Source organism: Motacilla alba, chromosome 1A (assembly GCF_015832195.1).
Source record: "Motacilla alba alba isolate MOTALB_02 chromosome 1A, Motacilla_alba_V1.0_pri, whole genome shotgun sequence".
Classification (NCBI taxonomy): Eukaryota; Metazoa; Chordata; class Aves; order Passeriformes; family Motacillidae; genus Motacilla; species Motacilla alba.
Genome location: NC_052031.1, coordinates 54863507 through 54876554, shown reverse-complemented (window position 1 = coordinate 54876554; position 13048 = coordinate 54863507). Strand labels below are relative to the sequence as shown.

Sequence of the window (13048 nt, the reverse complement as noted above, 5' to 3'; positions counted from 1 at the left end):
TGCCGTTTGAGTGTGGTGCAAATCAGAGTTTGTACTTTGAAAGGAAAGGTCAGCGAGATCCTTTTGTCCTGACACAGCGGACTGGAGAGCAGTGACATTTTCAGTTTGGCTCTGCACTTAAAGAGTGATTTAGAGCAAGACCAGGAGCGTTTCCTTCTTTTGCAAGCCCACATCGCCACCGTACGGTCAGTTTTATGAGCGCTGAGAGTGCCCATGGAAAAGCCAGGCCTTCATCTTCCCGTTGCCGTCTGCAAACAGGCCTAACACACAGCTGACTCCCACTCTCCTTCTCAGCTATGCACAGCATCACATCCACCGCTAATCTAACTGTCCAGGTGGGGGCCGGGCTCTGCTCCCAAGGAACAAGGCACAGGACAAGAGGAAACGGCCCCAACTACGCCAGGAGAGGCTCGGATTGGACACCACGAAAAATTCCTGCACTTTAAGAAGAACTTTTTCCTTGGACGTTGGAATAGGCTGCCCAGGCTGGCCATAGAGTTATTGTTACACCCTGAGGTGTTGAAGGAAACACCAGAAGCACCGCTCAGTGCCACAGCCCGGCTGACACGGCGATGTTGGGCAACAGATCTACCTTAGATACCTCCACAACCTCTCCCACGCTAATGTTCTCCGTGGCTTTAATTACCCCGGCAGCCCCTGAAGCGCCCCGCGGCCCCGGCCTGCGCAGCCGCGCTCAGCTCGCAGCCCCGCGCACGCGCCGCCCCGCCCCAGGAAGACGCAAGATGGCGGCGGCAGCGCGCGGGCTGCGGCTGCCAAGGGCAGGTGAGTGTCAGTTCCGCCGGGCCCCTCATAGCCCACCTCCCTCAGCCAGCTCGGCCCGCCCGTGTGGCTCTGCCCCGGCCCAGGACATGATCCGCTGCTGGCTCTGCGTGAGGGGAGCTCGCACCGCAGCAGCTGGAAAGGAGCCGCCGAGAATTTTTCCGGGGGCGCGGAAATGATCGTGTTTGTGCCTCCCTTCTCCTTAGGGAGCTGGAGATTGGAGGGCAGAGGGCTCGGGATGTAGCTGCAGGTGTCGCGCTGGGGCTGTCGCTGCCCTATAGCTAAAAGCTTGGATTCCTTTTACGGTTTCTTAGGTGACTGTGACCTTTGGGCCATGATCTGTGGTAAAGTTGAGCTACCAATATTATATTTAAAACGTGTATTTGAATCTTTAAATCTGTTTAAACTGATTCTGCCCCCAGTCTTAGATTAAGTGACATAGGAGATACCAAACGGGTTTTGTTGGTAAAGGGCAGGGAGGAATTTAATATCCTTTTAATGGGAGCGGTGTGTTCTTTATTTGCCTAAGTGGGTGTCGGACTGCCTTCCAGGACAAAATGAGAGATATGGTGTCTTTTTCCAGTTTATGGGGTTGGGAGAGAATGAGTGTAGACAAACTTTTGGGCAGAGAAAAAGGTGCTTTGGGTTCGCTGCAGATATTTGAGCTTTAACTCATAGAATGATAGAATTATTTGCATTGGAAGGGACCTTAAGGATCATCTCGTTCCAACCCCCTGCCATGGGCAGGGACACTTTCCACTATCCCATGTTGCTCAGAGCCCCATCCAACCTGGCCTGGAACACTGCCAGGGATAGGGCAGCCACAGCTGCTCTGGAAAATGCAATTTGAAGCAATGATTTGGCATATAACCATAGCTGGTGATAATTTAGGGTAGACAGACCTCATAGACTTATGGAACAAGGAAAGTTGCTCATCACTAAACGCCTTATAGAGTAAGCTAAGCACAGCAGGGGAGTACGCAGAAGTGGGAGAATACAAAACAGTAATTAGATATTATTTGTTGGTATGGTAGTGAAGAGGCATTATGAAGAGCCTGCCACCAATAATTTTTGCAGAAGTAACAGCAAGCAGCAAGAAAGCTACTTAGTAGTTGAAAGCTATAAATTGTTACTGATTTTTTTTTAACTTTCAGTGGCTCTCAAACTGTCTTTCAGGACAAAATTTGAGATGCAATATCTTTTTCCAGTATGTGGGGTATGGAGAAAACAGGGATAGGCAGACTTTTGGGTAGCGAAAGACCTCCTTCAGGTGCTGAAATCTGGTTGGACTTTCTGCTTTGAGCTCTGCCAGCTGATGTAACAGAATATCATTTATGCCTCAACACACCCTATCCTTTTGATCTTCTGAACATTATGGCTGTACTGTCAGTGCCACCGTGTAACTCGTAATTCCTAACCCAGTTGGGATAAAAGTGTCTTCAGTGTGCACATGTCAGGTTGCTCCGGGTTCCACCCCACCTGGCCTTGGACACTTCCAGGGATAGGGCAGCCACAGTTTCTCCAGGCAACCTGTGCCAGGGCCTCATCACCCTCACAGGGAAGAATTTCTTCCTGATATCCTATCCTGTACCTCCTCTCTGTCAGTGTGAGGCCATTCCCTCTTGTCCTGTCACTACACGCTCTTGTATATCAGTATCCTGATGATATCCTGCCTCCATGGCTCCCAAGTTTTCCTAGCTCTTTGAGGAAAGGAACAGCTTTGAGGCAGTATGCTATATATCATGGATCTGGCTCTTTGCATCTCTCTTTCTCTTCTTGCTTCAGAGCTGTGATACAGGAGGATTGCTTCCTCTGTTATATTTTATATTTTTGCTGAGTATTCTTTACTTGCTTCACCTTAAACTCACAGTGAACTTTACTTGCTCTTTAAGAAATGATAACCTTTGTTTGCTCCTTCCCTGTCTCAGTTTGATCCTTAACTTAACCAGCAACTTCCCAAGCCTGCTCCCCTCTGACCTCTCCAAATAACTCTGAAACAGCCCATAAGGAGCCTTGGCATGGGATATTAGAGAAAAAGAATCTGTGATGAGAAAACCAATATGAGCTGTGAGTTAGCAGTGCTGAATCCCAATTAATGTCCCAAACTCTCTCCTGTTCCATATTGCAGGCCGTGGAATTTCTGTCCTGACTGCAGCACCGTCGGTGTTGCAGCAGCACCGGCAGGTCCATCACGCCGTGATCCCTCATGGGAGAAGTGGAAGATCATCTGTCAGTGGCATTGTGGCCACTGTCTTTGGAGCCACAGGTTTCCTGGGACGATACGTTGTCAACCGCTTAGGTAATGCTTACCAGGAGTACTGATCAAGGAAACTACCCAAAAAAATGTTTAACAAAACCAATTAGTCTCTAGGTTGCAGGGTGATGGAGAAGTCTCTGGCATTGTGGATCTTAAAAGTGTTTTGCAGTCTGCGTAAGTTCCAGCATGTGACAAGTAGTAAAAAGTGTTTTAATCAAGGAAATTTTGGAGCTTTGGAAGATTAAGGTCATTAAAAGAAGTCCTACCCCTCTGTAGAATGCAAGTCTGAGGAGAGCTACAGCATGTATTTGATTCTTCTGGTTTTAGCCTTATTAGGACATTTTACTAAGGGTTTGCAGGAGTTTGATTGGAATTCTTTAAAATTGCGCTTTTGAATTTAAATTTTGGAAAATAACCCATGTGCTTTTTTTGCCTCCTTCTTTTCATGCAGCTTACAAAATGTAAATATCCTTGTAAATTTCCATTTTTTAGGTATTGTGCTGTGTTTATAGGACGCACCATGTTTGTTGTTGTTTGTTAATGAGCTTTGGCATTTTGTCTTACAAGCCGAAATATTAAGGAAAAAACCTATTGAAGAATTTGAATTATGTAGGTTCAAGAAGAATCTTAGTTCTGTTCTGCTTTTAGCTTTTCAGATATGCATTCAAGATACCTATGTCTAATTGTAGTGCTTTAATGCTGGGGGAAAAGGGAGCTTTGTTTATTCAGAAATTCATTTACTTAAAGGGATGTATTTGTTTGAAACTTTGGGGTTTTTGTGGCCCTTTAGGTCGCATTGGCTCTCAAGTCATCATCCCTTATCGCTGTGATCAGTATGACCTGATGTATCTGCGGCCCATGGGTGACCTGGGGCAGCTTCTCTTCATGGTGAGTCTGGCTTGAGCTCTGTACAAGGCAGCCAGGTAATCCTTCTCAAATACACAGCTCCAGCTGTTGTTTAGCCTCTAAATGGAAATGATGTGAAAGAGCTTGCTTTGGTGATGCCTATTTATGCATTATCTCTTATTTTCCCCATTTGATGCTCTGCTTGCAGGAGTGGGACTGTAGGGACAAAGATTCCATCCGAAGAGCCGTGGAATACAGCAATGTGGTCATTAATCTTATTGGAAAGGAATGGGAAACAAAGTAATTTTCTTTCTTTTCTTATTTGTGATAGATTTGCACCAGGTATCGTAGCCATGTTTTACACCATGTGTGTGCAGTGATGTTGCCATTGTTCTTGGCTTCTGTGAAAAGACAACCCCAACATTTTGCATATAAAATTTCTTTAAAAGGTTAACTCCAGTCCTGGTTGTGATCTGCTTTGGAAAAGTGCATTCTTTATACAGTTTTCCAGTGTACAGCTTCTGTTCTGTCAGAAAAATCAAATGTGCTACTTTCACATACCTAATGGGTGTTCCCTGAGTGCCTTCCTACAGATGACAGAGCCTCACCAATTTCTTATATTTATATTTACATTGACACGTTTTTATATTTGCCTCATATTTACATTATATTTGCATTTATATTATCACAGATGTAAGAGTTCATCCTGTCACATGGACATTGTGATGAGTTGTACCCTGCTAGAAAAAGCCATGATCAAACAGGAATAGCTGATGGAGAGTTGATTATTAAGATTAAGTTGATCAATAAGATTGTGACTAATAGCATCATTCCTTGGTAGAATTTTGGCACAGATAATATTAGCTACAGAAGCATTCTTTGATAATAATTTCTAAGAATAGTTTCTTTTTGAAATCCATTTGAAAATTGTCGTATTTTAGGTTAAAAATACCTGTAACAACCACCTTCAGTATGAATGTGTGTGTTCATGCAATTATGTCCATTTTATTTAAAGCCCTGTGCAGAACTGCCAGACAAAAATTTAATGGTGAGATTTGCCTTGCTATGGTGCATAATTTTTGCTCTGGTAGTAGATGGAAACAAATGTAGATATCAGTTTCATCTTGTTTATAAACCTAATGCTTTTGTTGCCCTTTTTTTATTAAAAGCCCTTTGCTGTTCAGAATTTCTGGTCTTGTGTAAAAGGTGTGATTTATAGAAAAGACAGTTTATTTTATTACTAAAAGGAACTGTAAGGATAGCAACAGAAAGTTTCATTCTGTTTAAAAATCCCCAAACCTTGCTCTCTGTTCAGTTTCAATAGATTGAAACAGACAAGTCTTGGTCCATGTTTAAAACTTTTGGACATTACAGAATTTAACCACTGTGTGGCACAAATGTTTTAATCATATGTTTTGAGCATGTGGGTATCAGTGGTGGTGCTGAAACCCTGAGATCAAGTTCTGTGGTTTGTTAAACACGAGGTCAGAGTAACCATTGTAATCGTCCCAGAGCCTGTGAAATACTTGGGCAGGAAGAAAAATAAGATTAGATGAAGAGATCAGTCCAAAAAAGCACAGCCTACCATGAAATATTTTCTTCCTTGCTTTGTACTTGTGTCCAGGCTCCTCTGTGTGTACTTTGTTGTTTGAAACTCCATGGTTACGGGAGGGATGTTGTTTTCGTGTGTTTCTAAATCTGTTTTGGTGAGCAGAAAAGGAGTGATGGTTCCCAGGATCAGATTAGTTATTGAAGGCTCAAAAATAACTTTGTATTTTTAAGGCTTTCTTTGGACTCCAGTGGGATCTGAAGAGCTGTGGGAGGATATAAGGACACAGAGGGAGGTGTTTGGATAAGATGTTTGTTACCCAAAGCAAATGGTCAAGATGCAGGGGTGCCTACAGGCACAATACAACAACATGAGAAGGCAGTTTGCCTTGATTTGACACACCTAATTACACTATAAGGAAGCTCAAAATTTCTGAGCAGCACAATTCAGGGCAGATGCATGGCAGGAGGAAGAAGACAAAAAGAAACCAGGATTTATAAAAACATAGCCTTACTCAGAGTTGAAGATGCAGAAGGGCTTCTTTTAATAAAAATAACCTGGTTTCACTTTAACTGGGAGTTTTCTATTTGTCACAGACAAGTGGGCAAGAGGATTTTTCATACTGATTTAATCTTACCAGGTGAAAGGGCAGAGAAGGTAAAATTGAAGATTACAGTTGCAATTTCACTTTCCTCTAATTTTTATTATATGAAGAGTGCATCATGAAGGGAAATTTTGTTTCTAACAAAGAGTGTCAGTGTTGGTTTTTGATAATGCATTCATGTAATATGTAATAACTGCTTTTTGTCTGAGTGGCAGCCATTATTGATTGCTCTTAAAATAACGTTTGGGTCTTGCCTTGCTTTAGAAACTTCAGATTTGAAGATGAATTTGTAAATATTCCTCAAAGTATCGCACAAATAAGTAAGGAAGCTGGTGTGGAAAAATTCATTCATATCTCTCACCTGAATGCTAGCATGAAGAGTCCCTCCAAATACCTCAGGAACAAAGTAAGTCTGGAGTCCACTTAAATGTATTTCCTGAGAATGTACTTTGTGTTTGGTTTGGGTTTGGTTTTTTTGCCCAGCTGGGGCTGTTTGAAGGACATCAGTGTATGAATTTACTACAGGCTGTTTTCTGCAGCTGAGAAATGTGTGGGCTTTCTGTGAGACCTTTATCTTAGTGCAGCATCTTGAGGATCAATGGCTTAGATATAAATAATTTTTGTGCTACTGATGGCATAATTTCTTTCAGTTCTGTAGTCAAGGGTGCCTTCATTTATGAAAGGCATCCACTTCTGCTTGGTTCAGCATGGATATAATGCATGTGGTTGTTTTAATTGATAGGCTGTTGGAGAGGAGGCTGTGAGGGAAGAATTTCCAGATGCTGTAATTTTGAAGCCCTCTGAGATGTTTGGCAGAGAGGACCGATTTCTCAATCATTATGCAAGTAGGTAATCTTGGAATAATAAACCCATGTATGATTTGTGTAACTGCCTGTAGAGAACAGAGAGAAAATGGGATTTGCTTCTGAAAAGCAGACAGGTGTGTTCTTATCAGTAGTGTGTGGGATATACAGCAACATACTAAATTTTCACCTCTTGACAGAATTCTTTCTCAGTCTAGTTAGATGTTGCTGTTTGTTTTTATTTTTGTAATAATTTTATTTTGAGGGGGGTGTATACTGACCCACTCTAAGGAAACAGCAAATGCAGCCCTCTCATTGTTGTTAATATGAAAACTGAATGTGTCTTGAAAATAAAAGCTGCTGCAATTGGCTGGGAATTCTTCCCAATCCTATTTTTTTAAAAGAGAAGTAAATTTTCAGAAGAGATCCACACTCAGTGTGGTGTCAAATGTCTTGGTTATTCTGATACTGAAAGGATTCCCAGATTTTCTCTTTTTTTCCATCAGACATGCGCTGGTTTGGTGGTGTCCCTCTTGTTTCTCTGGGCAAAAAAACAGTGAAGCAACCGGTCTATGTAAGTTTTCAATGAAATCCCAATCCCAAATCCTCAGTGGGTGGATGTGTGGGTCTGTAAACCACCTCTGAAAGAAGAGTGTGTGCACATATTCCTGTTTTCTCTTGGTAACTTGTCGGAATTTGTTCCTTACAGGTGGTTGATGTAGCAAAGGCAATTGTTAATGCAATTAAGAATCCTGATGCAAAAGGAAAAACATATGCCTTGGCTGGGTAAATCACTTTTTCTGATTCTAATTAACTGTAACGCATCTTCTTGGTGTCATTTTTTGGCATGCTGCACAGTACATTTAATTTCTCCATCCATGCATACAGTTTGGTCTGCAATAAATTCCACCTCCTTTTTGGGAGGAAAAATGGCTCAAGCTCTTACTGTGAGTACTTTGAAAATCCTGATCTGGGCCCCACTGCATTTCATGTGATGTATGTGCACACAAAGAAGTAGGCAGCTTGGGAAACATGCTAGGCAATATGGATTTAGGGAAAAGTCTGGTAAAGCTATGTGGAAACCACCTGGAATTAGAATGGCTTAGAGGCAGTGAATCTACAGTTAGAGACTGAATTTACAGGTTGACCAGAGAAGCTGTGGCTGCCCCATCCCTGCAAGTGTTCAAGGCCAGGTTAGACAGGGGCTCTGAGCAACCTGGCATAGTGGAAGGTGGGGCTAGAATTAGATGGTTTTTAAAGTCCCTTTCACCCCAAACCATTTTATGGTTCTCTGATCTCTTGGAACTTTTCTGGAGAGCCTGTCAGTTGAAGGCTCAGTTTTCATGCTTGTAATCTTAGACCTTGCATCTATGAGATCTTGCATTTATCAAACTGCTCAGCAGTGTGCTCTTATGGTGTCATGGAGCTCTTCAGAATGTTTTGGAATGGCAGCAAATTGACTGGAAGGCCAAGGGAGGTACATGACAGCTCAGTCTGAGCACATCTAGAAAGCCTAAAATGCCAAGGCAGGATCTGAACAAGAAAGGAGTGGGAATTACCAGTGGTTTGTGTTACTCTTAGGCAAGTGGATAGAAGACTGACTGCTTCATTCTCTCTGTCTTGACAGAGGGGGAATGCATTTTTTGGACAGTTCATCTTGCTTTTAAATAGAACAAGATACTCTTAGTCAAGTAAAGGCAAGTGAATCAATTTCACTGCAGCCATTTCCTACCAAAGATGGGATGTCGTGTTAGTAAAGCATCCTTAATTCTCCATTTGATTTCTGGCTTCCAAGTAGGCTTGAACAAAGTGCTGGAAGTCTTTGAGTTCAGAATTGGAGTCAGCATGGAAGGAGGCACATTCTGGTGTGCTTTTAAAGCACACAGAAGCACTTCATCCAGTGTGGTTGTGGTGGGTTAGCCTTGGCCAGCAGCCAAATGCCCACTGTTTCTTTCTGCCAAATCTTTTCCATGCTTTTCCCCAGCTCCAGGATGGGCCTTTCCACCGGCTTCAGTCCTCCAGGATAAACCTCCTCCCTGTGAGCCACAGGGGAATCTCTGCTGGCAAATTATTTGGATTGAAGAATCAGGCATTTTGTAGCCTTGGGGGTGGAGGGTTTAAATGGTTTTTCTTCTCTGGTGCTAATATTGCATTGTAACTGACTGAGGTGTGATGTTTCCTGCGTTCCCTTCCAGCCCTCACCGGTACCTCCTGTACGACATGGTCGAGTACATCTATGCCATTGCCCACCACCCCTTCATTCCCTACCCGCTGCCAAGGCCTCTCTACCAGTAAGTGGGACCCTAACTCAGTAAGCAGCACAGAAGCATAAATACCTGTTGCATGGATTATTTACTCTGCCCAGTTGTTATTAAAGTGATGGGGCTGCAGAAGTTGCCTTTCCTGAGGTACTTGTTAGCCAGTTTTGAGCCTTCAGCTTGGGGACAGGCCTGCATTTGATGAGCTAGTAAGCGAAATACAGGCTTGTAGTGAGCTTAACATAGCTGTTCATTCTAGAGTCATTCCTCCCTGACATCTAGAGACAGGATGAGAGGACATAGCCTCAAGCTGCACCAGGGGATGCTCAGGTTGGACATCAGAAAGAATTTCTTCATAGAAAGGGTGGTTGAACATTGGAATGGACTGCCCAGGGAGGTGTTGAAGAAACAACTGGATATGGCATTCAGTGGTCTGGTCTAGTTGACAAGGTGGTGATCAGCAAAGGTTCGACTTGATCATCCTGGAGGTCTTCTCCTACCTAAGTCATTCTGTGATTGAATGGCTTTGCTTAGCCAAGAAGTAGCAAAAGGTCCTAATTCAATAAAATTAGTAGCAAACCAAATTATTTTTAACAATACCACAGGGAAGATCTGTGTGTATGTTGCTGACCACAGGCCCTGACAGATTTTTTTGCACAATCTTAAGGATCTGCTACAGAGCCTGGGCCTGATCCTTAGGGAATAATCACTTCTTTTTGAAGAGTGAATACAATACAATAAATGCCATATCAGAAGTTGCCCTCAGCAAGATGGGGCTGTGTTATTATTTGGCATACTGGTCCTCTTCATTTTTAGTACAATGCAAATTAACAAGCTTAATCAGTCACCAGAGTTAGAATCCTCTTAGCGGTACAACTCAGCATTGGATCCATGGAAGTGCTGATGGATAACACAGAACATCCTAAACTGTTACGGCTGTTGCTGTATTGGCTGCAAGAGGCACCAGGTACATGGCTCTGGTGACACAGAGCAGCTTGTTAGAAATGTGCTATGTGGGTGCTTCTTAGTTTCATTCACATTTGCTGCAGTCCATGTTATGCATTTTTATTTATGTGCTAAACTAAGTGATGGTTCATATTTCTGAGAAAAGAATGCGCCTAAAAGGCAGATGAGCCTGGTTGTCTTGATGTGCAGTAACTCGGTAACACCCTAATCTGCCAGGTGAGCACTTCAGCAAGAGGTGCTACCTGTTCAGTGAGAGATTCTGCTGTTGGTTCCAAGACACTGAGCAAGAACTATAGCATTATTTTCTATTCTCTGTCAGATTTCCTTTCTTTCAAAGGAAACTTCATTTCTGAAAACTGCAGATACCCCAATCCTCACCCTTTTTATAGATTGCTCCAGATTCCACCAGCTTGTTTGTGTTGCTGATAACTCTTTTAGTTGTCAGCAAGTGTGTTTTCTCCTGGAGGCATTGAATACAATGTCGTGACCAATTGGGTTGTTGCCTACACTGGCAGGGAACAGAGTTTGAATGAAAGGCCAGGGCAAGACTCACCCCTCTGGTGTGTGGGGAATTGGATGGGGAATTTACTTTCCCTACCCACTAATGCTCATTTTAACTTCTAGAGATCTGCTTCTCCATTCCATCCAAAGTAAAATAATATAAGATCCAATAATTCAGGAACAGTTAATTACCAGAAACATGACTAAGAACTTGTGGCTGGCACATCTAGTGCTTTAATGAACTTGGAGGTTGCAAGAACAGCTTCAGAACAAGCTTTTGCTCACCATCTATTAAGAAATAATTTTTACCAGATGTCTGTGGATCTGGATAAATGACTACACTTTTGCAATACTTCTTCTGTTCACAGTTTAGTTGCAAGATTCTTTGAGATGAATCCATTTGAACCATGGTTGACACGGGACAAGGTGGATCGGGTAAGCGTGGGACCAGCCAAAAATCCCTCTTGGGAAATGTTTCATTGTGCATTTGTAACTCCCACTTGCAGTTTTGCATTCCCCAAAACCACATGGAATTGAAAACAGCCAAAAGTAGAGTTTGGATGAGCAAAGTGAGGGGGCAGTGCTCCCCACTCTTACTCGGTTTATATACCTCTAGATGCACTAAAATCACTTCCATTGTCCAGGGAATGGTGTTTTTAACAACTGAAGTTGAACTGACACCCTGCACACATTCGAAAATCTCGCTTAACATTCAAGTGTGTTTCCTGGAAGAACATTGCCACTTGATGTTTATTCCTGACTTCTCAGAGTGTTTTATTGGGGGTGGAGAAATACAATTTCAAAAAACCAGCTACAAGCAAGGAAAAAGTTGGAATTGGCAAGTACTGGTGTCAAAATTTGGCATATGTGTAGGCTAGCAAAGATAGTCATGTACATGCCCTAAATTTTCTGCTTTCTGAATTACGGAGTGACTCTCCCACCTGTTTTGCAGCATTGGAATTTCAATATATTTTGTTATAACACAATATCAATAGCCTACTTAACCTGATTGTCCCCCAGGATATAATTGTAACATCTCCAAAAACCTTTCTTCAGCTGTTTCTTCCGTTACATTTCATAAAATAAGCCTGCACCAAATCACTAAAATTGCTGCAAGTCAGCTGTAGCATAGGTAGTGTATGAGGGAGTTTCTCCATGTCACTTCTGGGTCTGATTGGTCCTCTTTCCAAGCTTTTCTTCCTTAAATAATCTGTACAATATTACATGTGTTTGATTCAAAAGCCTTTCAAGGAACACCAGCATAAAAGAAATCTGTTTTCTATGGGTTGCACATATGGTAATAGAATTAATGATGGTTGTAGAATCAACTATTTGTACAGAGCCATGTTCAAAGCCATAAACAGAGCAAAACCATCCATCAGAGGTGATAATTCAACACAACATTTTCTTGACAAATCAGGATATCCATAATTGTAGTTCAAGTATAGCCTTGGAGTTCCGCTTAATTTTGCCATTGGGATGCAGTAACCTCCCTGAAAATGTATGGAGAATAAAGGAAGGCACTTCCTGCATGGTATTTATTCCTGAATTAAAGCCTGAAGGACTTTTTGCTGGATGCAGAATACCTGTACCTCCTGTTGAAGGTCTTGGTAGTCAAGACCTTGTGTAATTATGCCACAGTTCTGTTTGAATCTTTCTCTGCTTCTTTTGGCAGGAGGGGGCAAAGCTGTTTATTTCAAGTGAATTACCTTTTTTTTTCCCTTACCCTCCCCATTCTTGTTGAAGTTTCACACAACAGACATGACATTTCCTGACCTTCCTGGTTTTGAAGAGTTGGGGATTGAACCAACCCCCCTGGAACAAAAAGCCATCGAAGTCCTGCGCCGCCACCGCAGGTTCCGCTGGTTGGATGCTGAGCTGGAGGAAGCAAAGCCGAAAACACAGCCTATGTAACAGCTGGCAAGGAGGATACTTAAAGCTTCTTAAACTGCCTTTGGATGACCCAACTTCTTTGGAGAACTGTGTACATACTGAGTAAAATGTATTAATCATGTAAACTGTATTTCACCAGTGTTGTCTTTTCAGTTAAGGGGGGACTTTCACTGCAATGTGGATTTTCTCTCTGCCACAGAAGCAAATAACATGGTTGCTTAGCTGGTGAGCACTGTAATGTTTTGAAGGTTGGGACTAGAGGGAATATGCCATAACACTTGTCCCTTTCTCCCCTGGCTTTCAAAGAAAATGTATCACTGAGCTTTAGGTGCTCAAATAGTTTCAAGAGTGTTGCAGTTCGGGACTAGGTCATCCAGAACGTGCCCTTTCCATTAGGAGTTGCTAGGAATGCTTCCTATGCAGACTACGAGATCTCAGACAAAGCCCTGGTTATAAGTTTTTGACTCTTCTGAACTTGCTTTTCTGCGCTGAACGTGGCTATTAAAGAAAGTGCCAGCCTCCTTTCAGGGAGTTGTAGAGAGCCACAAAGTCACTGAGCCTCCTTTTCTCCAGGTTAAACACCCCCAGCTC

At 42.6% G+C, this 13048-nt stretch overlaps 1 protein-coding gene across 1 annotated transcript; it reads left to right on the top strand.

Annotated features, from left to right (window-relative positions):
• Window positions 1–557: 557 nt before the first annotated feature.
• Window positions 558–12587, top strand: NDUFA9 (NADH:ubiquinone oxidoreductase subunit A9). The gene is made up of 11 exons (XM_038154952.1): window positions 558–783; window positions 2909–3079; window positions 3828–3925; window positions 4092–4183; window positions 6301–6442; window positions 6779–6881; window positions 7346–7413; window positions 7549–7625; window positions 9035–9130; window positions 10933–10999; window positions 12311–12587. Exons 1-11 carry the CDS (start codon window positions 573–575, stop codon window positions 12476–12478), a joined length of 1293 nt encoding a protein of 430 aa, XP_038010880.1. The 5' UTR covers window positions 558–572; the 3' UTR covers window positions 12479–12587.
• Window positions 12588–13048: the final 461 nt, after the last annotated feature.

Bases quoted from the DNA above. Each gene is read 5' to 3' on its own strand.
- NDUFA9 (XM_038154952.1), top strand. From the start codon at position 573: ATGTTGGGCAACAGATCTACCTTAGATACCTCCACAACCTCTCCCACG. The intron at 7,414-7,548 runs GTAAGTTTTCAA...TGTTCCTTACAG, and splicing joins CAGTGAAGCAACCGGTCTAT to GTGGTTGATGTAGCAAAGGC. The intron at 11,000-12,310 runs GTAAGCGTGGGA...TTCTTGTTGAAG, and splicing joins CACGGGACAAGGTGGATCGG to TTTCACACAACAGACATGAC.